The 25,196-nt window shown below is 40.9% G+C and overlaps 1 protein-coding gene across 5 annotated transcripts; it reads right to left on the reverse strand.

The window, feature by feature from the left end:
* Window positions 1-583: 583 nt before the first annotated feature.
* Window positions 584-24,363, reverse strand: LOC132959344 (receptor-type tyrosine-protein phosphatase-like N). 5 transcript variants are annotated; one of them, XM_061032269.1, is made up of 23 exons: window positions 24,130-24,363; window positions 16,021-16,071; window positions 13,314-13,424; window positions 13,075-13,177; window positions 12,803-12,968; window positions 12,157-12,631; window positions 11,578-11,721; window positions 11,304-11,338; window positions 10,829-11,007; window positions 9,942-10,028; window positions 9,525-9,604; window positions 9,356-9,420; window positions 7,432-7,641; window positions 6,666-6,959; window positions 6,351-6,498; window positions 6,028-6,101; window positions 5,798-5,875; window positions 5,506-5,625; window positions 5,255-5,421; window positions 4,637-4,690; window positions 3,878-3,942; window positions 3,709-3,782; window positions 584-2,596 (listed from the first exon to the last, which is right to left on the reverse strand). In XM_061032269.1, the coding sequence occupies exons 1-23, from the start codon at window positions 24,206-24,208 to the stop codon at window positions 2,525-2,527; spliced, it is 2,931 nt and encodes a 976-aa protein (XP_060888252.1). In that variant the 5' UTR covers window positions 24,209-24,363; the 3' UTR covers window positions 584-2,524. The 5 variants fall into 5 exon arrangements, with proteins under 5 accessions (XP_060888252.1, XP_060888253.1, XP_060888251.1 ...); XM_061032270.1 differs by having other exon boundaries at window positions 6,666-6,944; window positions 12,157-12,634; XM_061032268.1 differs by having other exon boundaries at window positions 12,157-12,634; window positions 24,130-24,361.
* Between the last annotated feature and the right edge of the window lie 833 nt (window positions 24,364-25,196).

Raw genomic sequence — 25,196 nt, forward strand, 5'->3', positions numbered from 1 at the left:
AGTGAGGCTGGGAAAATGTTTTTCAGAAAACTGGGAAAATCTTAACTTTACACTTAGCTTGGTGCTTTTTTATTATCTGGGTTGGGCTAAATTGAAATCAAAGGAAATTGAGTGAGATCACTATTTGTTGTCCTGAAGCTATATCTAGATTAACCTATAGCAATGATCAACTGGTGGCCTACAAATCAAATGATTAAACCAAAATACTCACAAGGTAAAGAAATTAAATTTCTGACGAACTTCACATCTGGCTTGACAGCAGTCAGGTGTATGTGCAAGCATATTTTGAAGTCTGGCCCTCTGTCAAGAAAAAAGATGACCCATGTATAAATGTAGCTGATGACCCCTGACCTTTAGCATGAAATGCGACAAAAGTTATTTATAAAGTCATTGATCCAATCTCAGGTGGCTTTCATGCTGATTTATTCCTACTGTGTAAATTCTCAGTTTTATCATGTTTGGATATGGGGTCAGAGGTCACATCATGATCTCTTGTAATGGACTGAAATATTCCACTGGCTGCCTGTTAACGGTAAAAAAAAAAAGGTTTAAAAGTAGAGAAAGTCACAGAAGTCACAAGTGATTGCAGCACTTAAACACGAAAAGATTTATTTAAGGTCTCACATATACAAAATAGCTTTTCTTCTTTTCATAGAATAGCATTTCTTGATTTTTTTAGTGATTTTTTTTATTCATTTTCTGACTTGCATGAGGTTTACAACAATATATATTCATCCAGGGACGTCAAATGATCTGAATGGCACACAAAGAGACGCATGTCGTATGTTTGTATTTTCAGGTGTTGGTCGTGTGAGGACAGGAAGTAACAAGATGAGCAGGAAGTGAAAACAACCACAACATCTCATCACTCTACCAGGGACTTTCATGTTTGTAAATCCAATATTTAGGGCTTTCTAGAGTAGTTTTTAAAATAATTTTGTGTCCTCAAGGAGACAAAAAAAACCCACACGTTGTCCCAACAGCAGCACAATTTAAACAAACTACGACCACATATTAGAGGAAATGTTAGGATTCTGTTTCAATAAGAGTAAAATTAGAGAATCATTTTTAAGTTTAAGTAAAATCTTAGGTTTGAATAGTCAACGATGCATTCAAGGATGGTCAGACGGGATAGAAAATGCAAAAGTGGTGGGAAAGTAACAATAAGTTTCTGATTTATGAGGCAGGTCATTAATTTAAAAAGCTGAACCAACTGAAAAAGCTATGAAAGAGCTACATGTATGTTATCTCTTTAAGCAAATTAAGAAAAATTCTGAATAAAATGAATTAACTTGACGTATTTTGTTAATGAAGTACACGTTTCTGTTGTATTTGTGAATATTAATAGTGTAAAAATATATTTGCAGTGACGGTCTTTTGCATGATTGATACTAGATTTGTATGTTACAGGTTTAAACGGGACTCTAAGCAGTTGGTTATGAAAAAAGGCACCATCGACGTGCTAAACAAAAACAATATGACTGCAAAGAACATAAACCAAAATCATCTCCAAAGAGAAAACTGTTAAGTCTAAAGGTCGTTTATTTCCTAGTTTAACCTTCATGCAAATTAGCTTTGAATACATAACACTATTTCCATCTGAATGTCCCTGAACGCATCATAACTGTAGCACAAACACATTCAAACATCAGGTGCCGTATTCACAAAGCCTCCTAAATACAAAGAGTTGCTCCAAGTGACAAAATTCTAAGAAGAGTCTTAGAATCGGGACGTTTTCTAAGAATTTCCCCTTAAAGTTGAGACTAGATCTGTGTAAAGATGAACGTTATTCACAAAGGTTTTTAGCCCTTAAGAGAGCTCCTGAGGTGTCAAACTGTGAGGAGGACTTTTATCAGCTTATTCTCAAGGTGAGGAGAAACTGAAGAAACATTCTTCAAACTCTACATGAAGAATCTTTTTGACTCAAAGTTGGGCGGTACAGAAAAAAATGATTGGTGCAGACATTTTAATCCACATGTCTACCTGTGGTTACCTCCACAGGTGCATCCAATCACCACTAATTAAGGCTCTTCACCTGATGATATAACGATCATCAGGTGAAGAGGCTGCTGCACATGTGGGCATGTGATTTCAACATTTTATCGGCTTTATACTAGTACGTCTTACAAATGATCACAGATCTTAATTTCATATTGTTCTTAATTACACAATGTCTGACTTTAGATTCCATTTTTTTGGATCAACAAATCACAAATTCTCGCTCAGAGTAACTAAGAGATTGTTCCTGAATCACTCCTAGGCTAAGCTGAGTTAGGAGCTCTCTGTGAGGATTCTCTGAATGTTTGTGAATACGGGACCTGATTGATAAATGTGTGAGTCCTTCCTGACCTGAAATCATCCTGTTTTTAATTTTTGATGGGCAGATTGTGAAGTACAACATCGTTCCTCATCATAATTATCTTCATCATCATCATCACCATCAAGAGAAAAGAAGAGACAAGACAAGAGCCTTAATGGGATAGTCAAGGGTGCAGACAGGAGGCCGGTCACGGTCGTACTGGTTTCACTGGGGCAGAGCTTTGAGGATGGCGTTGACCTCCTCAGCCACGGCCGTCAGAGCGAATTCAAACTGGTCCTGAAACAAGAAGAGAAGGAGTTTAAAAAACATAAAATCTTTTTGATTTGGGATTGTGGGTTCAATTCTTGATGAGGAAAGTTGTACATGAATGTTTGCTTCTAAAAGGAAAGCTATAGGAAATACACTTCAGTGTTCAGCTCTACGGCTCAGGTCAGAGGACTGCCTGAGGATCCAGAAGTCCATCCTTGTTTTGGAGCAGATTGGTTCTCTTACTTATGAGTTTTCTAAAAGTCTGAGTCCAAAGGAAGGACTGAAAGCGTTAAAGATGATATGTGACGTGTCTGGTTCTGTAGCTTAGAGAGATGGAGGACTGACTTTGAATCCAGAGGTTGTGAGTTCAAACCTTAATTGTGCCCAGTGGATTTTTAAGACCACTGTCCAAAGGAAAGAGAGAAAAGCACTTGAAGACATATGACAGGTGTCTGTCTGAATAGCTCAGAGGCAAAGGGGACTGGCTGGTACTCCGGAGGTCATGGGTTCGAGCCTTCTCAGGACTCGGTGTTTTTTAAAGGTCTGAGTCCAGAGGAAAGACTGAAAAGATCTCTAAAACTAAACCAGGTACCTCTCTCTGTGGCTCAGGAGGTAGAGGATGGACTAGGAGTCCAGAGGTCGTCGGTTCGAGCCTCAAGAAGACTCAGTGAATTTTGAAAGTCTGAGTCCAAAGGAAAGACTGAAAAGGTCTAAGAAACATAGTCAAGCACCTGTCTCTGTGGCTCAGGAGGTAGAAGATGCTCTGGGAGTCCAGAGGTTGTGGGTTCAAGCCTTATCAGGACTCAGTGAATTTTAAAGTCCAACATCCAAAATGACGAAGATAAATACGCCCGGAGCAAATCCCAAAGTGTGAAGGGCATCGGTGGCGTGGTGGGTAAGATTCTTAACTCTGAAGGCACACATGGCGGCAAGTGCCGAGTTCGAGTCCCGCTGCGGTCGGTACCTGGATCAAACGTGCACTCCTGGAGTACCAGGGCTAGGGGAGGCCGTGTCCCCCCTGGTGTCTCGTGAGAAATACAAGCAGGGGGTTATGCAAGATGTGATGAGTGGTGGAGCAAGGGTCTTGTCAATTGCTGTGGGCCACCTGTTGCAGTTTCAACTACACATTTAGCGAGCACCTTCGTGCGAACCATCCCGGGCCGCTGGTCTCGAACGTGCTCCAGAGTAGCAGCGATGTCGATCTCTTTCACACCTGCAGGAATACAAGTAACATATTCTTAGCAACACTTCACATTTAAAAAAAAAAAACAAAAAAAACATCAAATAACAAACATAGAAATAGCTCACCTTTAGCCATGCGATTAAGAACCATGTCGATCAGGATGTAAGTCCCAGTCCGGCCTGTACCATCACTACGGAAACAATACAAAGTCAACTTTAAACTTAAATTTGAATTTATTTATTTAACTGATGTGCTACAAGAGTATAATTAGCTATTGCTAATTATTAGAGTATTTGAGGTAATGTAAAATAACAGTTTAAACTAAAAAAAATGAAGTCAGGATGAAGACATTACCTGATGAATTACAAAGCTAAACGTGCATTTTAAGAGAAATGCTGCCATCTAGTGGACAGAAGTTGTACTACAATAGCGTGCATCTATTTTCCTAGCTTTAAACGCCCCCGAAGGAAACGAACTAGTGAAGACGAACGAGGCGACAACGACCTGAGGAAGCGATGTGTTTACTGACGATGTATCCAAGTATAATTTTTATCACGTTTTTTATCACAGCAGCACATACAGCGACAGTACGGCAGCATCCGGTGTTACCACGGCAACGATAAATATATCATATCTGCCAAGATCTTTATATTTACAGTGGTAACAACTATAAAATTAATGATTTCTCTGGCTTTGAAAAATGCTTGAAATATTTACGGTAACGTAAGTGTAACTAGTGTAAAAAAAATTACATAGTCAATTTTTAATTAATTTAGATTTTTATGTAAACATTTTCATATAATTCTACACATTATACCTTTAATTACAAAAGTCTGACTGTAACTTATTTTAAGGTGTTATAAGTCATCATCGTAGTTCAGTACCTGCAGTGCACGATGATGGGGCAGGATCGTCCTCTGTAGCACTTGTTCACCTTCCTAAAGAGACAAAAAGGAGAAGGAAAATGCTGAAGAAAAGAAAGAAAATAAATAAATTGCGGATTAACAGATTAAGAGTAAGGAAGACAGACAGACAGACAGACAGACAGATAGATAGTTAGACAGATAGAGGGGGTAGTTAATAGGTTTCGGCGATGGACCTCCTGCTGCAGCCACATAAGTCCATGATCATTTTTGTGACTATGCAACTGGACCCAGACTACTAGCTGCAAACCACAAGAATGACACAGACAGATATGTTAAAATTAAAGCCATGGCCCCGCTGACCTCCATCGCACAGGGGGGAGGAGAGGAGGGGAGGGGATGAGGGACAGAGAGGGGAGAATAGAATGTGTTTTTTTGCATGTCTTCTATGTAAAAACACAGCGGAAACTCATCATCATGGCATGTTCATAACCATGTTCATGTAGTTTGTAGGATCAGGACATTCACATGAATGATGGAAGGATCACATCACGACAAGTTCAGATGTCATGCATTTTCACTCTCTTTAACTGACTGTTGTATCGCTCTTGTACGAGGATGTGCAGAAAGCAGCTGTACCTGCGGAAGTCCAGCAGGGGGCGTGTGGAGGTGGGAATGCCCTGAGCAGGCCAGCTGAGGAAGTGGAACTGAGTGAGTGTGCGGGTCTCCTGGGTCTGCACGTTCTTTAGGTAGAAGCTCCGCACCAGGAAGTCGTTACACCAGATGTGTTCAGACACCAAGTTCACCTGGACAGGTATAAAAGAATACAGCTGTTAAAGGACTCACAGTGTGCTAACATTAAAACAAACAGGCACAAACACTGTGCTCACCTCGTAGATGTGGTAGAGAGACGAGCCCTCATCAGGCCAGTAGCGGTCGCACTGTTTCTCTCCGTCCTCCACCAGAGCCGACATCATCACGATCACCGTGCAGCCGTTCTCCCAAACCATCTACAACAACAGACACAACAAACCACTCTTTTATTCTATTTTTGCACATCCACACTTTTAAATCTAGAGCCTTAAAAACTCAAGTATATTTATAGATCTTCAGTGCACAACCATATTCATTTCCATGTATACAAACTTAAATCCTAATATAAAAATAAATGTTTTGTTTGACCTGCCAGAAGTCAGAGATGGTGTGTGACAGGGGGCCCTGGGTGGCGATGTAGGCCGGCATCCGGGGGTCATGCTCAATCTGAAAGGGCGGGGTTACAGGTCATACATTAAAAAACTATCTTAAATAGCACGGCTTTACTGGAGCAGCTGAATTATTTTTCAGATTGCAAGACGACATAGTGATTTCATAGAGGATTAAGGTGGTTACAATGGTGTCAACAGCTGACTTACTATGGTGCTGGCATTGATGTAGTCAGAGCGTGAAGGGTTAATCTCCGCCTTCAGCTTCACCCTGGAGTGGTCATCTACAGGACGACAGTGACACTTAACCCCTCAGAATCCACATTTCCTCTTTACCTTAAGAAGCTTCGAGGTAGTCAAAAACAACTTCATCATACCGCATTTAGTTTGTATCAACTAACAACTTTTGTAACATCTCAGACGGACATATTTCTCTAAATTTGGCCTGAGTAGTGTTGGGCTTTGCCTTAATAACTTTTCTGTTTGTTGGCATCACTAGATGTTGTGTCAGTGAGGCGGCTGCAGGAGCTCACAGGGCACAGAGTCGGGGCAGCGGTTCTTCTTGGCGTTGGGGTCGCTCAGGGCCACAGAAGCGGCGCTGGGCTCGGCTTGGTAGGAGCACAGAGCCTCCCACTCCTTCATCAGACGGTCCTTGTTCCTCAGGTGGTCCTCCATGTAGGCCTGAGACAAACATACAGTACATGTCATATTAGATTATCTACACCAGAGGTTCTTAACCTTTTTGGCTTGAGACACCTGGTAACAACATTTCTCCTGAAACTAAGTTATGCACATTTATTTGCCTTCTCACAGGAACACCTGAGTGATCACATGACCCACACACTGACCAGTATCATGTGGCCCGTCGAGATGTCCATGTTGGCCTGCGCCGGCTCCTCGCACCACGACGGCGTGCTGCTGTGGGAGCTCGGGCTGGGCTGGGCTCCGTCGCTGAACTGGGATGACACGCTGCTCACCCTCGAGTCTGCTCCTCCTCCTCCTCCTCCTGCTCCTCCTCCTCCTCCTCCTCCTCCACTGACAGCAGCAGCACCTCCTCCGCTCGCTCCTCCCACGGCGCCCAGGGCAGCGGCTTCCAGGCGACCGAAGGCGCCTTTGGAGGCCATGTGCTGACGACACAGGTCCTGGTGAGCCAGTTATGCATGTGTTTGTACAGTGCTATTTGTGCACAGGTTAAAGTGTTTAGATGTGCACACACAGATTGTTCTGCTTTCTGGAGACCCTGCAACAAGCTGCAATCATAAAATCATCTTATTAAATTCACATTATCATTTATTTGGAGTGGTGTTTCTCTGTTTGTGTCAACTTGATTTAGATCTAATTCTGTTCTCTTGAAGCTCTTCAAGTATCCGGGTGAATGCGTAATGTCAGATAATGGTTTACATGTTACCTACATATACACTGAGAGACTGGTACATCTACTTCAGTTATTAAAGAAAAACACTTTTTTAATAAAATAAGATAAGATAGAACTCTGTCAGGCAATACGTGTGCCAGGTAGCTCCAACATTTGAAGCACAGAACATTAAATATAAGAGAAATACAAAAAACACAACGTGCACTGTGAAGTAGTAACATGAAGGTGTTCTTATTCACCTGGTACTCCTGGTGGCTGAAGCTGCCCCCCTCTGGTCCCAGTCCCAGCTTCTTTGCAGCCAGCCTGTGGGCGTGGTGACGCAGGCAAACGATGGTCATGCCCGCCACCAGGATGCTGCCGATGCACGCCATGGCCACCAGCGTGGTGAACAACCAGCGGGAGCCAGGCTGGACTCTGGTCGCCAGGGGCAACGCTTTCCCATCATTGTTCTGTGGCAGGAGGGGGCAAAGAGCAACTTTAGATCTCCCGTGTTGGATTATTATTTTAAACATTCACACAATCTGGCCTCTCCTGTTCTCTCTTTCACTTCTCCTCTCTTACATTTCATTCTCTCCTGTCCTCCCTTCTTTTCTCCTAAACACTCCCACGTTTCTCTCCCCTCTCTGACTTTCTCTCCCTGTCCTTTAAATCCTCCTCTTCCTCCTCCTCCTCCTCCTCCTCCTCCGGAATGAATTGTCTCTCTTGACCTCTGAGACCTCCTTATTCCTTTCTGTGGACCTCAGGAATGTGACACTCTCATTGTGTGTGTGTGTGTGTGTGTGTGTGTGTGTGTGTGTGTGTGTGTGTGTGTGTGTGTGTGTGTGTGTGTGAGTGGGTGTGCTGGAGGGTAGAGAGGGGACTTCACCTGCTAGTAGAAAGGGGCCCAGTGGGGTTCAGAGCGAAACAGGAGAAAAAAAGAAAATGGATGACAGACGCTACATGTGCTCAAAGGACAGAAGTGGTTCACTTTTAAGACCTCATCACAGCCCAAGTTTTCTTCTTCTGTATTTCATTTATGTCCCTACAAGATGCCGCAAAGACGTTCAACACGGCTCATTATACGAAGATGAATCCATCCAAGAGGCCATGAAACAACAAAACATCCTTTAAACCATCTGCAGAATTCCTTCCATGCAGAAAAAAACTGGATACACTTTTTAATAAATTAAAGTCATTGCAGTGTAAAAAGATATTCATGGTATTTTCTACTGATACCTTAACAGATATAAAGTTTGTTTTGGAGCAGCAAACTAAATCCTTAAACTTTAAAAATATCATAAGAGCATCAAATATAAAACTGACTTTGATTTTAAAGAAGCAATATAAATGAGGAGGTCAGGACTATCTCTCTCAAATATATTAAATATTATCATCAAGTCTTTAACTGTCTCATACTGATAATATTGTTAGGAATATAATATAAACACTACAACAGAAACTTCATATTTAGTGTACAAAAATTACAGATAACGTCATATTAACTAAAGCTCACTATTTAGAATATTTATTCATCTTTGTAAAATATTTTCTTAGGAGATAATGACACAAATTTGTTTTTTAACGTCTTAAAAACAACATCACGGTTAACTGCTTGATTATTAAACTGTTTCTGAATATTAATTAAATGTTAATTAGCGTAAATTAGCTCCTGTTTCACTCACCAAACGATGCCTCTCTCTACTCTCCGGGCCTGCTGCCTCTCTCACATGGACCAAAACATAAGGAGTGTCAAGTTGGACAGTACATAAACGATCCGGACTTCCGGTAGCGGATTTCAAAATAAAGGAACCTTTTACATTTTGGTTTTGAATGCGGCTTTTGAAGATAATGATCTCGTTGCATTTCGAGGGATTGCAACAATAGAAGGGGACGAAGTATATTTACCTAAATCTACTAAACTTAACTACAGCTTTTACGATTTTCCCGCACAACAGTAGTTTATACAGATTAGTGAAAACATGCTCTAAAACATGTACGCTGCAAGTATACTAAAGCAGCAGAAGCATTATTTTTAATAGCAAAACATTCACAGGACTATTTGACTGCACAACTTTTCAATTTCTAACTTTAGAGCAGGATACTGACTTGTGTAGTCTAGTACTTTAAAAGTGTGTTTTTGGTACTTTTTGTAAGACGACCACTGCCTAAATTACAAGCACCCACCTCTCTGACTCCGCTCTGCAGCACCTTCAGGCCTGTCTCAGACTCCAGAAAGTTCTTCTCTGCAACTGCAGGGATAAGACAACAACAACATTTCTGCAAAAATCCTCAAACCCTCTGCAGCACATTGGAGTCCTCTAAATGTTTGAGTTCTAAAATGCAGCTGGTTTACCTGCTTTCTCCGCCACTTCTCCAGCCGTCAGGTTCTTGGAGTTCGGTCTGATTCTGAAGGTGATTGAAGGTCCGACGACACTGCAGAGGAGAGAACACAGAAGCAGATCCAAAGTTATGATCAGTGCAGGAACATACTTAGTAATTCTTACTTAGGCAGTGCATTAAAAACTCTCTCTTAAACTGGAAGAGCATATTATTGAAGGTTTGGATCAAGCAGGTAAATTCACTTTCACATGCAGAGAATAAGCAGCTTCTTCGCTCCAACAGGTGTGACATCTCATGAGGCGTTCAGGTTCCAAAACCAGCTTTTTTAAGGGTCAGTGATCCAGTATGTGAGCTCAGGACAGGTGGATTCAAAATCATCAGGAAGCCGCACAGTTATCAAACACGTGCCCACCAGCATCCTCGCTCCTACCTGACGTTGATGATGGAGGCGGTGGAGAGGCCGCTCCTCTCAGACAGACTCTCCAACAATCGCACCCCGTCGTTCAGACTGAGGGGGCTGTGGTGACAAAACGCACACATTCACAGACAAACACAAACACGTATACACTCATAAACACACACAGAATTTCTAACGTTTCTTCTAGTGTCGTCTTTCTGTCCGTGCTCTTTCCTAATTTAATTTCTTGCATCCTGGTCTCCTTTTGCTTTCCTTACTTCCTGACATCTAATTCAGCTCCCTCCTCATTTTCCTTTTGCTTTTTGGCCTGAGGGTGTAAGTTTCTAGGACCTAAGTATTATGTCAGAAGACCACAAAGCGCTAAAAATTGTTTCACAAAAATGTAGAAATTACGTTTTTAGTCCACAAATGTCCATCTGCCTTTATTTCCATATATTATCTACTTGTGTTCCTAAAATGTTTTTAGTCCCACACAGTATTAATCAGCTTCACTAATGGATAATGAAGACGTCGCCTGCAGATTTTATGCTCAGCTCATCAGATAAATTCATCAGCTGTGGACAAAATTGGGTCAAACAATTTCACAAATTATTTTCCGCCTTCTCTCTATTCCTGCTGGATTTACCGTGACTGTTTAATTCTCATTTCCTCCCTAAGTTTGAACTTGAAGTAAACCTTTGTTTTACGCGCATTTGAACTTTTTAAGCTTGAATAAAAACTTCAGGTGCATAACTTGTATTCTATTGGACTTTTAAGCTCTCCCTCTGATTCCTCTCTGTCCACACACATAAAAAACTTAAAAACAACCAAAAAACATGTAAAACTGGACGCCACATTCACCCACACACAAGGAGTAGTTCTGATTGGTTGAAGCAGCAGGTGGACGTGATGAAATCTACCTCTGATTGGTGACGATGTAGCCGTACTCGTCTGCTTTGGTTGCTGGTTTGTCCTGTTTGACCGCTTCAGCAGGAGGTGGAGGAGAATCTTTCTGAGCTTCCTCTGGTTTTGGGGGATTGACGGCGGGGGGCGGAGCCTCGGGGGCCGGCTTCTTATATGACATGGAACCCTCTGTCATCTGATGGTTCAAGATACAATTTCAGAAATTCAGAAAAGTATTATGAACGTGGGCTCTTTACAGCTGATGTGTGCTTCTATCAAACCTGAAGCTACTTCAAAAAGCTTTTCAGCATCATTTTTTTCTTTTCAGGCACTGATAACATTTTATCTGAAGTACGTCTGTCGTCCTACTTAAACATTTAAAGACATCAGAAGTCTGCATACTGTACTTTATACCCTGATAATTGCCCTCTTAAAATAAAGAAAATTCTTCTTCTGTTGGTGGTTAAAGAATAAAAACAAAACAGATCTCACCTTCTTTCCTTTGTCAGCACTGTTTCCATATTTATCTGAGAACAAAAACAAACATCATATGATCATATCTGATGCAACCCAAAATAAATGAATGAGTATTTGGACCCAGTTCTTCAGAGTCCTGCAGAGCACAGCTGTGTTTTCTGATGATACAGCTTACATGTTAAAACTTGAGTTTCTCTCAGATTTGTGAGTGGTTTTAGTTTAAATTGTGAGTATAAGAAAATAATTGTTTACACAGAACTTCAGTCACATCTTCACAGAATGAACTCACCTTTGGTTTCTTTGTATCCGAATGTGCTGTCGAGCTGCAGCTGCTTCAGAGCGGCCGGCAGCTTGTCTCTCTGCTCGGAGGACAAATCCTTCATGTCAAGGCCGTAGTGATCGAGCAGCAGAGACAGCCTCTGCAGGGAACGCTCTGAAAACACAAGCAAGAGCTCAGATACACTAACTCATTAACAGTTTGTGAAAGGCTTCTTATGACACTTCATTTATAAATCAGATTTCACATCATGATCTTTTCTTTAGGTGAAAAAAGCATAACTAAAGAGAAGAAGTACTCTCTTATATGTCCAGTATTTGAAAATGAATCTTAAGTCAAAAACCAAAGTATTAGTGAAGCATCAAAATATACTTAAAGAACCAAAAGAAAATAACTTCATTCATTTCTTTCTGTGCTCTGGGGGAGTTGTGCTTTTTGTTTCTTAATTGCATTGTTATTTTCTTTAGTCAGCATGACATTAATTCACCTGTTGCAAGGTATAAATCTTTAATCTCCAAGATTTTGAACTTCAAGATTCATGAAAAAAATCTGTTATTCTCTCATTCTACATGTCTTTTCTTCTTTTCTCACCATCCAGTCCTGACAGGGCGTCATACTCGTCCTGAGCCTTCTTCTCCGCCTGCTCTTGCTGCTGCTGCTTGCTGAGCTGAGCCACCTGGGAAACGTAGTCCTCGCCGTAGTCCAGAGGGAAGTCCAGCTCAGGGAAGAAGGAGGACGAGGAAGAGGACGAGGAAGATGAGGACAAAGAAGAGGGAAATCCTGCTGACGCTGCTGCTGCCAAAGCCCCTTTTTGGCGAGAGAGGGACTGCACAGGGGAGGAGGAGGAGGAGGAGGAGGGGGAGGAGGAAGAGGAAGAGGAAGAAGAGGAGGAAGGGGAGGAAGGGGAGGAGAGGTAAAAGGACACCAGGTCCTGGAGGATCTGCCGATCTCTGTCCAAAGGGTCTCCTCGGGATCTGGAGCGGGAGGAGGAGGTCAGGAACGGGAAGGCTGGATTATCATCCAGAGTGTTGAGGGAGCGCTCCTCCTCATCCTGGTAGCCGTACTGCTGCTGTAAGGACAACAGACATGGGCTTTTAATGGCCACTAGGGGGCACAATAACTCAACAAACTGAAGAGACAGACATGAAGTCATTGGTTCCCAAAAAAGTGTTTGGCATTGAAAGGCAAAACTAAATCCCAAATTTAAAGCAATTATTTGGTGTTACACTCTTCCCACCTGGTGATAGGTGTAAGGGTCCAGCAGGGGGGTCTGCATGTGCACAGAGGAGGATCGGGACGGATCAAGGATCATGTAGTCCACATACTGCTGCATCATCTCAGGGTCAGCTGGATCCTCGGGCCCCTGAACCCTCCTCTGACTCAGACCTGACTGCCTGGAAAACCTGAGAAAGAAGACTTTCTATTCATTTCAAAAGAATAAGAGTTGTTCATTCTCTGTATGTGATCACTGATTCAACATTATTTAAACTGTTTTTATTTGCTTCTTACTGTTTGGGCGACTTCTCATGAAGTTTGGAGGAGCTGATGGTGGGAACGTGACTCAGCTCTCGGCCAATGATGGCTTGAGTGATGTCATCCCTCCAGGTCAGACCTGGGACAGAAATGTCAGACATTACTTTAATGCTGACTGACTTTGACTCTCCTTGTATCTCAACGAGAATATTTTCATGGTTAGATAAAGGTAAAATGAATAAATAAAATAAAGCCTAATTCTGAAGGGGACTCACCTTGAACCATCAGGTCTTTGAGGACTTCTTGCAGCTTGTGCAGGACAGGCACAGACACTTGGTACTGGACCGGGGTCTGACGAGGGGCCTGGCACTGTCCGAACAAACCGTCTGCACAGGAAAACACCAAAAGCTTTCTTTATGACTCTTCTGAGAACAGTTAAACAGCATGCACTCGTTCATAACATGATCAAATGAAAAGTATACATCATTTGATGAGAGGATTTATGAGCTTGTAAAGAAACACATTTCCGTGCAAACAGACAAAGTGTTATTATCTTCTCTTATCTTATCTAAAAACAGAGGTTTCATATCATATCTTTGACCTCCTTAGGTTTACTTCTTCATTTGAAATGTTCCAAAGAAGGTGGGTATGAGTCTCATAAATTGGGGGAACTGATCCTTTACACCACATGAAAGCCCAAAGCAGCTTAGCATTGACTCAATGCAGGTGGACACAAACATCCTGGCCTCAGTGAACGACTTCAAAGACTGAGGCAGAGCAGACTCGCACATAGTCAAGCACACAAACATATCCTGTTTTGTTTTAATTTATCCAGGAAAATATTTGTTTCTGATTCTTTTTTGGACCATAAAAGCAGCTCAGTTCATTTTCACACAGCTGATGTTCACTGGAGGAAAATGAAAGACACTTTCGCATGCACAAGCATTTAAGCACACACGACACACATTTAAATAAACACAATAATGCAGTGAATTCAAACACACACTCATAAGAGGGACAGACTACACTTTCACACATGTGCACAACCGAACACTTGAATATATTTTAAAACACAGAAATCCTGCACACATTGCAAAGCTTTGTGTGTGCATTGTGCGTATGAGTGTGTGCATGTGGGCCTTAGTGAGTCATCACCTCTGCCTCCCTCCAGCCCTCATCAAACACTCCCGCAAACACACACCCATGAGGGAGACACACGGTCGTCAGGCAGGTGATGTCACTGTTGTCATAGAGACGGCCAGGACACACTGCGATTGGCAGAGAGCGGTGACGGAGGGAGACCTTGTTTACGTTGCGCTCTCGCTCTTCTTCTCTCTGTTTCTCTCACTCCGCATCACTTACCTTGCTCTCTCCACCTTCGATGCTCATCTGACGAATCTCCAGAAACCAATCATTTTTCACACACTCACATAGTGGTACACAGACACACACACACACACGTCAGAGACACACACACACTCTCTTTCGCTCGAATGACGACTGAGTGTGCTCACACAGAGAGATGTAGTAGTTGAGTCTGCTTGTTTAAATCTCTTTCGGTGAAATAGTGAAAGACAGAGAGGTGAAAAGAAACAAAATATGATGTTTGCTCAATGCCGTCTGGAAGGATTTTATTCACATCATCGACTACACATGTTTTGTGGCACAGACTGGATTATTTTATTCTGTTTATAGTCTTGCAGACAAAACAGATCTTGCAAGAAACAAAATTATTTTTCTTGTCTGAGTGGAGGATTTCTTTTGCTAACTGTAAAAGCAATTAAACACAGATTACAGGATTTTTAAAGAAACATTTGTTGTCTGGCTCCAGTTTATTTGATTTTCATACTGCAGTGGTGAAGTGAAGATTACTGATGTTTAAGGACATAAAATTGGGTCATTCTTTTAGTGCAGACTGGAATAATCTTTCTCTTTAACGGCCGACTGTGGACGTTAAGAGATGCAAACCATCTTTTCTGTTCAAACACGCTTTGGATTTAATGATTTTACTTAAATATTCGAGATGTTCAGAGTGGGACGTTTTAAAATGAAATATAATTATTACAAATTGTCCAGATTAGAGGTGTTAATGGGTATACAACTATCTACTTAGATTAGCAATAGAATAAAGAGAATCAAAGGGAAAGATTTAGTAAGAATATGGATGTGGTGTTAGCATTGATTACAGCTGTTTTAAGCTACAGGACGCATTGTGTTAAATGAAGTCTGAAATACAACCTGTTACACACCCTGCCTATTCACACACAGTCAATCAGAGCACTTCCTCAAAGCCTCATCAGACACGTCGTGAAAAAATGGGCGCAGATGTTCCCTGAATGTCCCCGACTCTGGAACAGGGAACAAAACATCCTCAAGGCGGAAACAACCTGCCATCAATAATGCATCCGTCTCTGAAGACCGAGACACACATCTGCACGCTCACTCTCGTGCACGCTCAACACTGGAGCACGCTCACACTCGTGCACGCTCTTGTAATGACATCCTAACTGTGTTTGAACAGGAAGTTAAAATCACACTAAGGGATTGTAGAGAGCCCGTTAAATGCTGGCTGAGCTGTGACAAACATTCAGCTCTGACTGCTTGATGGACTGAAAACACGTCAAAGCTTCCTGAAGCATGTCGCTGCAGCTGGAGCCTGCAGGGATTGCTCACTATTGCTCGATTAACTATTCTCAACACGCTGCATTCAGGGCACCGTAAATAGGAGCTTCTCACCAAGGAGAGAAGTTTCCACATCAACCTGACAACCTGCCATATCTGAGAAACTTAATTTCATGGATGTAGTAGCTAACAAGAGATGTACTGGCTCGGGTCATCATGTAGTGACATCAAAGTCAACAAGTTTCCAACCTTTCTGCAGAGTTATTCCTGCAGCAGCTGTTCTGGGCTTTTCCTATTAACTGAGGCTGACAGAATGTAAAAACACAGAAAGACAGTTTAGGATGAAAATGAAAAACTCACCATCGTTGCACAGCTGATCTCTCGGGCAGAGCTTCTTTTCAAACAAACAACCTGCAAACACACAAACACAACAAGTGCAGAGAATTCAGTCAAAACTGAGAAACATTCATTTGAAGAGAAGTTGCAAAATCTCCCAATACAACAAATGTTCCTAAAAATAAAGTGTTACCTAAATCTTTAATCTTTGATGCCTGTATAACAAATCCCATTCCCAAATCCTGTCTTTTTGCACATTGTCAAATTGTCAGTATGATTACACACACACACATTTACTTTGGCTCACAATAATCTATATTTTACACCAACATGCAACATTTTAGGCAGAGGAGGGCTACAATAAGATTCTTTAAGTCTGGTTGAGCTAAAAGAGGTTATCATGCCTCAGATAAAAGCAGAAACAGCTCTGGATATCAGAAAATGTCAACATTGCGCTGTAACATAAATCTTTAAACTGACATTAAATTAAAGCAGATTAAAGGTCACAAATAGACAGAATGAGACGGGGAACCCCAACAAGAGCAGGCAGCTACACTGGTCTTCTCTGTTGTTGCTAAGTGATGGGAATATATACCTTGTGTGTGTGTGTGTGTGTGTGTGTGTGTTACAGTTGACCTTTTCCAGGCCTTAGTCCGTGTTGAGGCGGTAAACAGCAGCAGATGTGAAGCGGTGGCTGTGTTCTGTTTATTTACGCCTGTTTGCGTTTGGTTTTTCATTAAAGGGTTTATATAATGCTGATGTGTATTATTCATAGATCCTGTGATAGCTAAAGATAATAAACTTCATCCTGCAGTGCACACAACAAACTGCACAAACACACTAATGACTCCACTCAACTCCTTTACTCTTACAGTTTGAAAAAGACTCAAATTAACTAAAGACATTTTGTTTCCACTCTTCTAGATTTAAGAGCATCACTGTCAGAGAAATGTCACACAAGTCAAAACTGAAACTGTTGAATCACTGATATGGTCGGAGACGAGGAGTGTGTCAGATTAAAACTTTTAAACACAGAAAAACTAATTTTTACAGATTCATTTTTGGCTGATATTGAAAAAATCCAATCTCATCCTTCATGCACAAACCTGGTTTTTTAAATATTTTTTCTAAAAGAAACTGAAACTAAATGTTTTAATTAATAAATGTTCATTATGAACAAGTCAAATATTTGTGTTTTGACTTGTTTTAACATCTGAATTAAAGTCTGGATCTGTAGTTTGCATGGCATGTGTAATCTCACACACTCAACATGTTATTTTTCTTTTTACATTTTTCCTGTTATTTCTGCAGAGCCAGGTCGAGCATATCCTGTTAACCAGGGAAGTTATACTTGTCTAAATGCTGTTGAATTAGGAGCTATTTCCATGAAAATGTCCCTCATTGATTCCTCCCCGACATTTTTCAACAACCATGAGCTGCAGGTGAATTCTGTTAAAATCACATGTGAGCAAGCATTAGTCTTAAAACATCCTGCATGCAGGTGCGGCTACAGAGCAAAAGAAACTATGTGCAGATTAATTTATCGTCAAACACGATCTATAGCTATGAGCAATATTTGAAATGGAATCATAAAAAGACGTTTTTTGACATGAGAAAACCAGAACATCCCTCAGGTAGATTTCTTTACTACATCCTCAGGGCGACGCAACCCATCTTTTTTCTTTTGCCTGAAATCTATAAGAAGTCAGACAGAATATCGACTACATGACGACACAAACAAAGCACCGGTGCAGCAGCTATCAGAGGAGGAATCTCCATTAAACGAGGGAGCGAGGCGCTGCTAAACATAGAACGGAGGAGAGATTCTCCATCCACCCGCCGCCTCCTCCGTCCAAACTCCACATGATGACTAATCTCTGTCCTCCGCCCACACAGCCCTCCCTCTCTCTTTTCTTCTTGTCATATCTCTGCCCCTGTCCTCCCCTCCCTTCCTCTCCTCTGTCTGTTTCCAGAAGATGATCAGCTTGTTAAACTCATCCTGCCGACTGTCAATCAATGCCATCTGTCACATCACAATCAATCACCTCTTTATTGCCCAACATTACCACCTAATTAAAATCACTTTGATATAATTGAGCATGTAATGAGCATACTGAATGACTCACTGTAAAGTTACTTTAGTCGAGTAAAGTGTAAAAGCATGAGCTGCAAAACGTACAATGTGTGAATCAGTGCAGCTAAATAGACCCTGTATTTATCCACTAACATATATCACTTTTATAGAAAATAACACAAAGAATGCAATATGACAGCCCTGCAATTTTTCTTAAAACACGCAACAAATTCTGTCTTTCTTAACTCCTTCCAAAAGGTAGATATTTAGATTCACCTGTTTTTTTGTCCTACTGTTTTCCACAAGGACACCTTTAAGACTGAGAACTAGAAAACATGAATAAATGAATGAACGACGAGGACAATGCTGCAGAGAAGTGTCACTCAGCTTGATCGGCCGTTAGAGCATCAGAGTTGTATCAGAGCTGTATCTTGGAAGGATACAGAAAAACAGAAGGGTGCAGCACTGAAATCAAACTGAGGCAAGATGCAAAATCAAGAACTGAGTTGGGGAAGAAAGCTTTACGGTGTTCTGCACTTTTTTGCTTGGAACAACCTGCAGTCTGAATCTAAACTGTAAAACTAAGTTTGCCTGAATGTTTTAAAATCCTTAGTGAAAATATTTGAATCCAAACTTTCTGAATGAAGCTGTTTGAGCTGACTAACCTGGATGAATTAAAGTTAAAAAAAAAAGGATCTGCACACTTTATTATAGGCTTCCAGCAACTTTAAATGCAACATCACAAAGCAATACAATGCCCAAGGAAGATCTGTGAGCTCAAACGTCGCTTTTGCTTTTAAAGTAGCTGGGATGCTTTTTTGATTCTTGCCTTCAGTTTGATTTAATCAAGCACCTGTGAAAGTTTTTTTTTTTTTATGTGCGAACTCGACACCTTGTTCTGCACTGAAATCAAGACAATGACGCCTAATTTAAGAAATGTATCTGTACGATAACTTAGAATATTGTCATAAGAAAACAGGACCTTGAAACCTCTTTTGTGACTCGTAAGTGGGGGACTTTTACAGTGGAGTTGAATCAGCAGCATTTCTTAACCCAGGGAGTCATAGAAACAGACTCAGCAATAAGCTCTGCCGCCTGATTCAATTTAAACAGAAAAAAAACAAACATAAAATGACTGGACTCAGACAGTTCCAGCCAGCAGCAGGTCTTTATGTCTCTCGGGGGAAACTCTGCTATCTTTTTTTTTTCTCACAATCAGCTTTCTTCAGTTAAAACTAAAGGAAAAGAGAGTACAGGATCACTCCATCACATGCTGTGTTTCTGTGGTGAACTACTGCTCCAGCTCCATTTTGTTTTTCTGGGGAGGTGTCTGTCTGGGATCTCAGCCAAATGGATAAAAGCTTTAGTATGTTTCATGTCCTTACATCATCATCATCATCACCTAAAGAGAGAGGTTAGGAGCCATTTCTGAGGTCGTTTTGACTTGAAATCCTGACGTCATGCACACACAAAGACCATTTTCTGCCTCTCTTTGTTGGTTTCTAGGGACATTTTTTATCCTCTTTGACCTGTTAGATCCTATAACATCATATAAAACTTAATATCAGATGTTCAGTGTCTATAATTTCCCTTTTGCATCCACATTTTAATCTCCCTTTAAGAAGGGATTTTTAACTCAAGAGACTGAGGTGAACACCCCCTCTCCTCCTAACATCGAATGTTGGTATCTTGTCTTTTATTATCAGGACTTTAATTTGCCAAGACTTGACCAAACTTCAAAATCAATGAGGAGTCTGGAGAACTGGACGCAACACTTAATTAATGCAGGGAATTGATCTGGCAGCTAAATTAATTAATTGAAAAAAACCTAAGCACATTTTGCAGCCGTGCATGTGCCCGCCAGCATTACAAAGCGGCCTGCTTTTGGTCTAATGTGTTTTACGTGGAAAAGTAGATATCAAGAAATTCAGGCTGACTCATGTTCATCTGAGAAAATGAACCACAGCCTCTCTCCTTCCCTACATCATCATCATCATCAGTTTCTCTGTGTGTCGCTTTTATCCTCCATTAGCTTCCTGCCAGATTGGATCCAATGCCGTTCTCATAATGGTGATGCTGGCATTTGTGGCTGTTCGTCCTCTGCTCTGCGGGCTGACAGAGGATATTTAAGGTGGAATGAGTCAGCCAGGATGGAGCGGAGGAATACAACCTGCGTGGTGTGTCTGAGTGGCAGCAGAGGCAGGGAGGTTATAAACCCTCCTCAGCTTGGCTAACCTTTGAACTTCTAACTTTACACCATCTTTCACTCTCACTCACAAGTTAGACTCGCTGTGATGTACAGGAAGTATCTAAAGGTTAAAGCTGGTTCTGTTTTTTCTTTTGTTGATGAAAATAAAACTGACAATGCAGCTATCTACTCAGAAGTATTCTTATAGCTGCTTCTTCTTCCGCACTTTGAGCTCCATTTTGCACAAAAACTATTAAAAACACTTCAGTGAGCCAGAGTTTTGCACTTGGTGACATCATTATAACAAACTCCCCCGCTGTGGCTTACATTCAGTTTATACTCAAACGCTCGCTAGAACACAAAATGTTGATTCATCTGCAGCTGACAAATAGTCCCCGAAATGTCCTCCTTTTACCTTCAACCTTTAGGAAGTTATTGGAAAATAATTATCCTCTCCTGTAAGATTCATATAGCTCGTTTTTTGGTCTTATCTTCATGACCAGGACTGTAGTTCTCAGGTATCTCTAAAAGCGTTTCCTGTTGTCCTGTATTTATCACAGTCTCTGCTGCTGGCCTCTCCTGTTTAAGTCTTTGTCTTCCACACACAGATGTAAAACTCTTTGATCTAAATATAAATCCATGAGAGCAGGTAATGCTTCACTGGAGCCTCTCTTAGAAACAATCATTCTCATTTTGCACATTTAATTTCATGCAGAAAGTCTACAAGATAAACATATCTTATCGGAATCATATTGACATTTTTACAAATTCTTATTATGCAAATTTACCATCTATCACTTTCATTTAAAAAATCTAGATTTTACAATGTAAGGACACAATAAAAGGAGCATTACATTTGCAGTTGTAAGGGCATTTTTTTGTCTCTGTCTTGCTTTAGTCTTTAAGCTTGTTTCACTCTGACGACTCAGAGCACATTTATCTCAAACAAAACACAGACTTTCTGCAAGTGTTGTAGTCAAGACCGCACTAACCGAGACCAAGACATACCCAAGACCAGAGTGCTCTGAGAACAAAACAAGACCGAGACATTTATGGATCGAGATCGAGACAAGACCAAGACCATAAATGTCACTGAAAAATCATCATCTTGTGTGCAGGGGGTGTGACACTTACTCAGATCATATCACCGGGAAGATTGCAGCTGTAACCAAGGGATACAAATCTAATTATGAATTAATTTAAAATAAGTTGAATTTAAAAAAAAGTTGTTTTCCTTCTAATCATAGTAATGACATGGAGAAATAGCCTTTCAGCGGTGGTTTTGATTTAAAATCTGGAGTCCGCCCAGTCTGAGACCAAGACAAGACCGAGTAAAATGTTTTCGATTCCGAGACGAAACAGAGACATTCAAAAAGTGGGCTTGAGACCGGTCTGGAGACAAAGACCTATTTTGAGTACTACAGCACTACTTTCCACACTGATTCATTTGACTTAAGTTGCCTTTTTCAAAAGTAAATCAGGCTGGGATACTTCATATACTGTTGGAGAGACTTTAAGTCACTGTAAAAAATAAATAAATACATCTGATCTAAATCTAAATAAACCATGCTTTACTTTTACACTTTGTCTAATGCAGTGTACAGATGACTAACTGTAACATGGTGTAATAAATAGGATTTAGTATTGGCTGCTGGTCGCTGTCCATGGTGCTGAAACACTCTGACAGTCGCTGTCCGTGGTGCTGAAACACTGTACTGTGTTAGTGCAAAACGCAGACAGGAAGTCACTGTAGTAACTGTGAGCAGACGAAGCTGAGGGGTCAGTTATGAGTCACAACTGTGAGTATGACATCCTGTAATACTGCTGTTATATTCCTGTAGGGGTTTATAGTCTGTCTGCATTAATACATGACAAGAATCTGAGGTTGAAACAGCTGAACGGGTGTCATATAAAGACAGAATATGATTACATTCTGGGTTTTTTTGTGGGAGTTTACCGACATTTTCTCCCCAAAACGTTTCTGTATTTACTTTTGCACCTGACTGAAAACAGTTATTAATATTAACCGACTTTACTTGTGTTTTTTCGACATACTTGCTTCTTATCATCTGCAAATAAAAACACTGAAAACTATCAGTTCTATCAGACACATAAAAGCTGTTTTAATGAGTCCGGAGTGTTCACATTGCAAAAACAGTTTGAATCTGCCACTTGCATCTCCCTCATTTATGATATGAAAATTCTTAAATGGCACAAAGTAACGGTTATCTCTTCATGCCGAGATGTAAAATCTAATATAATAATAATATTCCTCTCAGGATCTTAAGATTATACAGTGACCTTTTAAATCCATTACCGTCTTATTAGCATTGTGCCAGTGTCTGTAATCCTCGTGATTGGGCTGTAATGTCTCTGTGGTACCTGACAGTGAAATTATATTGAGCTCAAGGCCATGGAGGGATTACAGAGTGAGCTTATGGGGCCCAGGGGGTAAAAAAAAGTTCTGTGTGGATTCACTGTTAGCAGCTGTGCAGTCACAGGACTCAGTAATAACTATTGATTTAGCAGTGATTCAGCGTGTTTCTCTTCATTTTGACATTCCATACACCTCTGTATTTGCATACTAAAGTCAGCCGAGCTGTATTAAAATTCAATAAAGCACTATCAGTGTGTCCTATAGCTTCATAAAAGTATAACTTGGATGTTTTTATATCATTTTTATGCCTTAGTATTATTTTGGATATCCATGGAGGGCAGTTTTACTGTGACAGGAAGCTTTGGGAATGATTTATTCCACTTCTTGTGATATCCAGCGCAAAGGGAATACATGGCGATTACATATTCTGCAGTATTTTGGAGGGTCCTCTTTGTGTCTATGCCTGGAGCCCCTTAAATGTATAAACAGTTTATTATTAGAGCATGTTGTGGTTTGAATAACAGCTGTTTTCTCTGCAGTAGAGAAACTGAAGAAAGCTGAAATGCAGTGTTTCACCTCAGACTACATCTAGGATCACCCATGGTGGGTGGGTGTGGCCTAGCAGTGACGTCACAAGGTGTTGGAATACACCTGAAAATCAGTGCAGCTGCCTGTCAGCAAAAACATGATTTCATTAAGTTCCTTTATAATTCCTTGACATTTTAAATACATCTCTAATTTAATCCATTTTAACACACTTCTAAAATATTTTTAAATATCTAAAATATTCTTAACTTGATTAATTTTACATCATGAAGGTAAAGTGAGTAATTCTAAACCCGAGATGACTGTAACCAACAACAACAATAACCACATAATGCATCGTTTTCGCTCCCTCTCTCCATCCTGCTGTTTGTTTGTGTGTTTGTTGTTGTCCTCGCAGACTGATCAACAAAATGATTCATTCGGGCAGACAGACACGTCCGAGCTGAACCCGCGGTCACATCATCAGTGACGCAATTCACCGCCGGTGCAAACAGATCTGAGACGAACCGAGGGAAAAGCAAGAAATCAAATCCGGCCGGCTGGGTAGGTCTTAGTGCAGAACAGAAAAAGCTCAAATAATCATGAATTAAATGGGATGTCACGCCGAATTAAAAGTGACCCCCCCCCCCCCCCCCCGCCATACTTTGAGGCACAAAACACATGCAGTTCGTAACAAATCCTGCAGCTCAAAACATCGTTTGAGGAAAACGGCAGATTCCAAAGTAATCTAATTAAATATAAAAAAGAAGATAACAGTTGCAACATAAAGCGTTTAAGATTACTTCAAACTCAAAGCTGAAAATATTAGTAACTAAATGAACACACAGGACAGAGGTTCCTGTCAGTGGATAAGTCGTGATTTACGCGCCGCCCTGCATGCCACCTGGATGCAGTTAGTTCATTAACAGGGAAGTGTATCAGTCTCGGTTCTGGTCTGGTGCTTCTTACCGTGTCGGGCGGCCGCGCAGAGCCGGCAGGAGGCGGTGAGGAGGAGGCACAGAGCTGCCCAGAGCCGCGGAGACCTCATCGTACATCCAACATCCACCGGAGAAGAGGAGGGAAAGCGGCCGCTGCTGCTGCACTTCTACCAGCTCTCCATCTCTGAGGAGAGGCTGCTGCTTCTGGAGCTCACTTACTGACAGAGAGGAAGTGTGAGAGAGAGTGTGTGTGAAAGAGAGAGAGAGAGAGAGAGAGAGAGAGAGAGAGAGAGAGAGGGTTGGAAAACAGAGCCAGAGGAGGTGCCACACTGAAAAAAATATTCAAGACTGGACTGTGAACAAGTAGAAATACTAGTTCTTGTTTTACAGAAAATCCTGAGCCTTTAACTGGATCTTCATTAACAGCAGAGTTAGTCTGAATCACTTCATATAGGCTACAGTCAGTTTGATGCAATGGTTCTAAACCTGAGGTTGGAGCTCCTGCCAAGGTTCAACACACACATATTTAAGGGATCATATCATGATTATTAAAAGAAAAGGAAACCTTTCTGTAGGGATTTAAAGTTATTTGAATAAAACTATGATAGGGGAAACAAGAAATGAACGCCCAAACCACACACATGATTTATTGTAAGGATCACAAACCAACACACCTGGGACTTGCTGGTTTAATTATAAATTATGCATTATCATTCTATGTACCTTCTTTGGTAGAAATATAATTTTCTTCCTGTGAAATAATTAGCATAATTGCAGTTTAAGACTTCGGCTGTTCAGCTTGTGTATTTAAATATTAGTATTTTATTTAAGATTTCAGTTTCTTTACTCTTAAAAAGACTTAAATACTTAGGAGTTATACCAAGACTCCTACATAACTATTTAAGATTCGTTTTTACTAAATGGGTTACTAGATATCAAATGGTTCAGTTATTTTCCTCTAATTGTGCTCATTTCAGGATATATAATTCTGCCATATTGAGAAGTCTGACCAACCAGCAGTTATATCCCTCTGACTGAATTACCCACTTTTTTCATGATTAAGGAACAGATAGAACTCAGAGTGGACATGACTATAGA

The sequence above is a fragment of the Labrus mixtus genome, chromosome 24 (genome assembly GCF_963584025.1).
Source record: "Labrus mixtus chromosome 24, fLabMix1.1, whole genome shotgun sequence".
Lineage (NCBI taxonomy): Eukaryota > Metazoa > Chordata > Actinopteri > Labriformes > Labridae > Labrus > Labrus mixtus.

What these genes read in the sequence shown, in the direction of transcription:
- LOC132959344 (XM_061032268.1), bottom strand. Translation starts at nt 24,208, where the DNA reads ATGAGGTCTCCGCGGCTCTGGGCAGCTCTGTGCCTCCTCCTCACCGCC. An exon ending in CTGCGCGGCCGCCCGACACG is followed by an intron (nt 16,072 to 24,129) that starts GTAAGAAGCACC and finishes GTGTGTTTGCAG; the next exon opens with GTTGTTTGTTTGAAAAGAAG. An exon ending in CGGATACAAAGAAACCAAAG is followed by an intron (nt 11,339 to 11,577) that starts GTGAGTTCATTC and finishes TTTTGTTCTCAG; the next exon opens with ATAAATATGGAAACAGTGCT.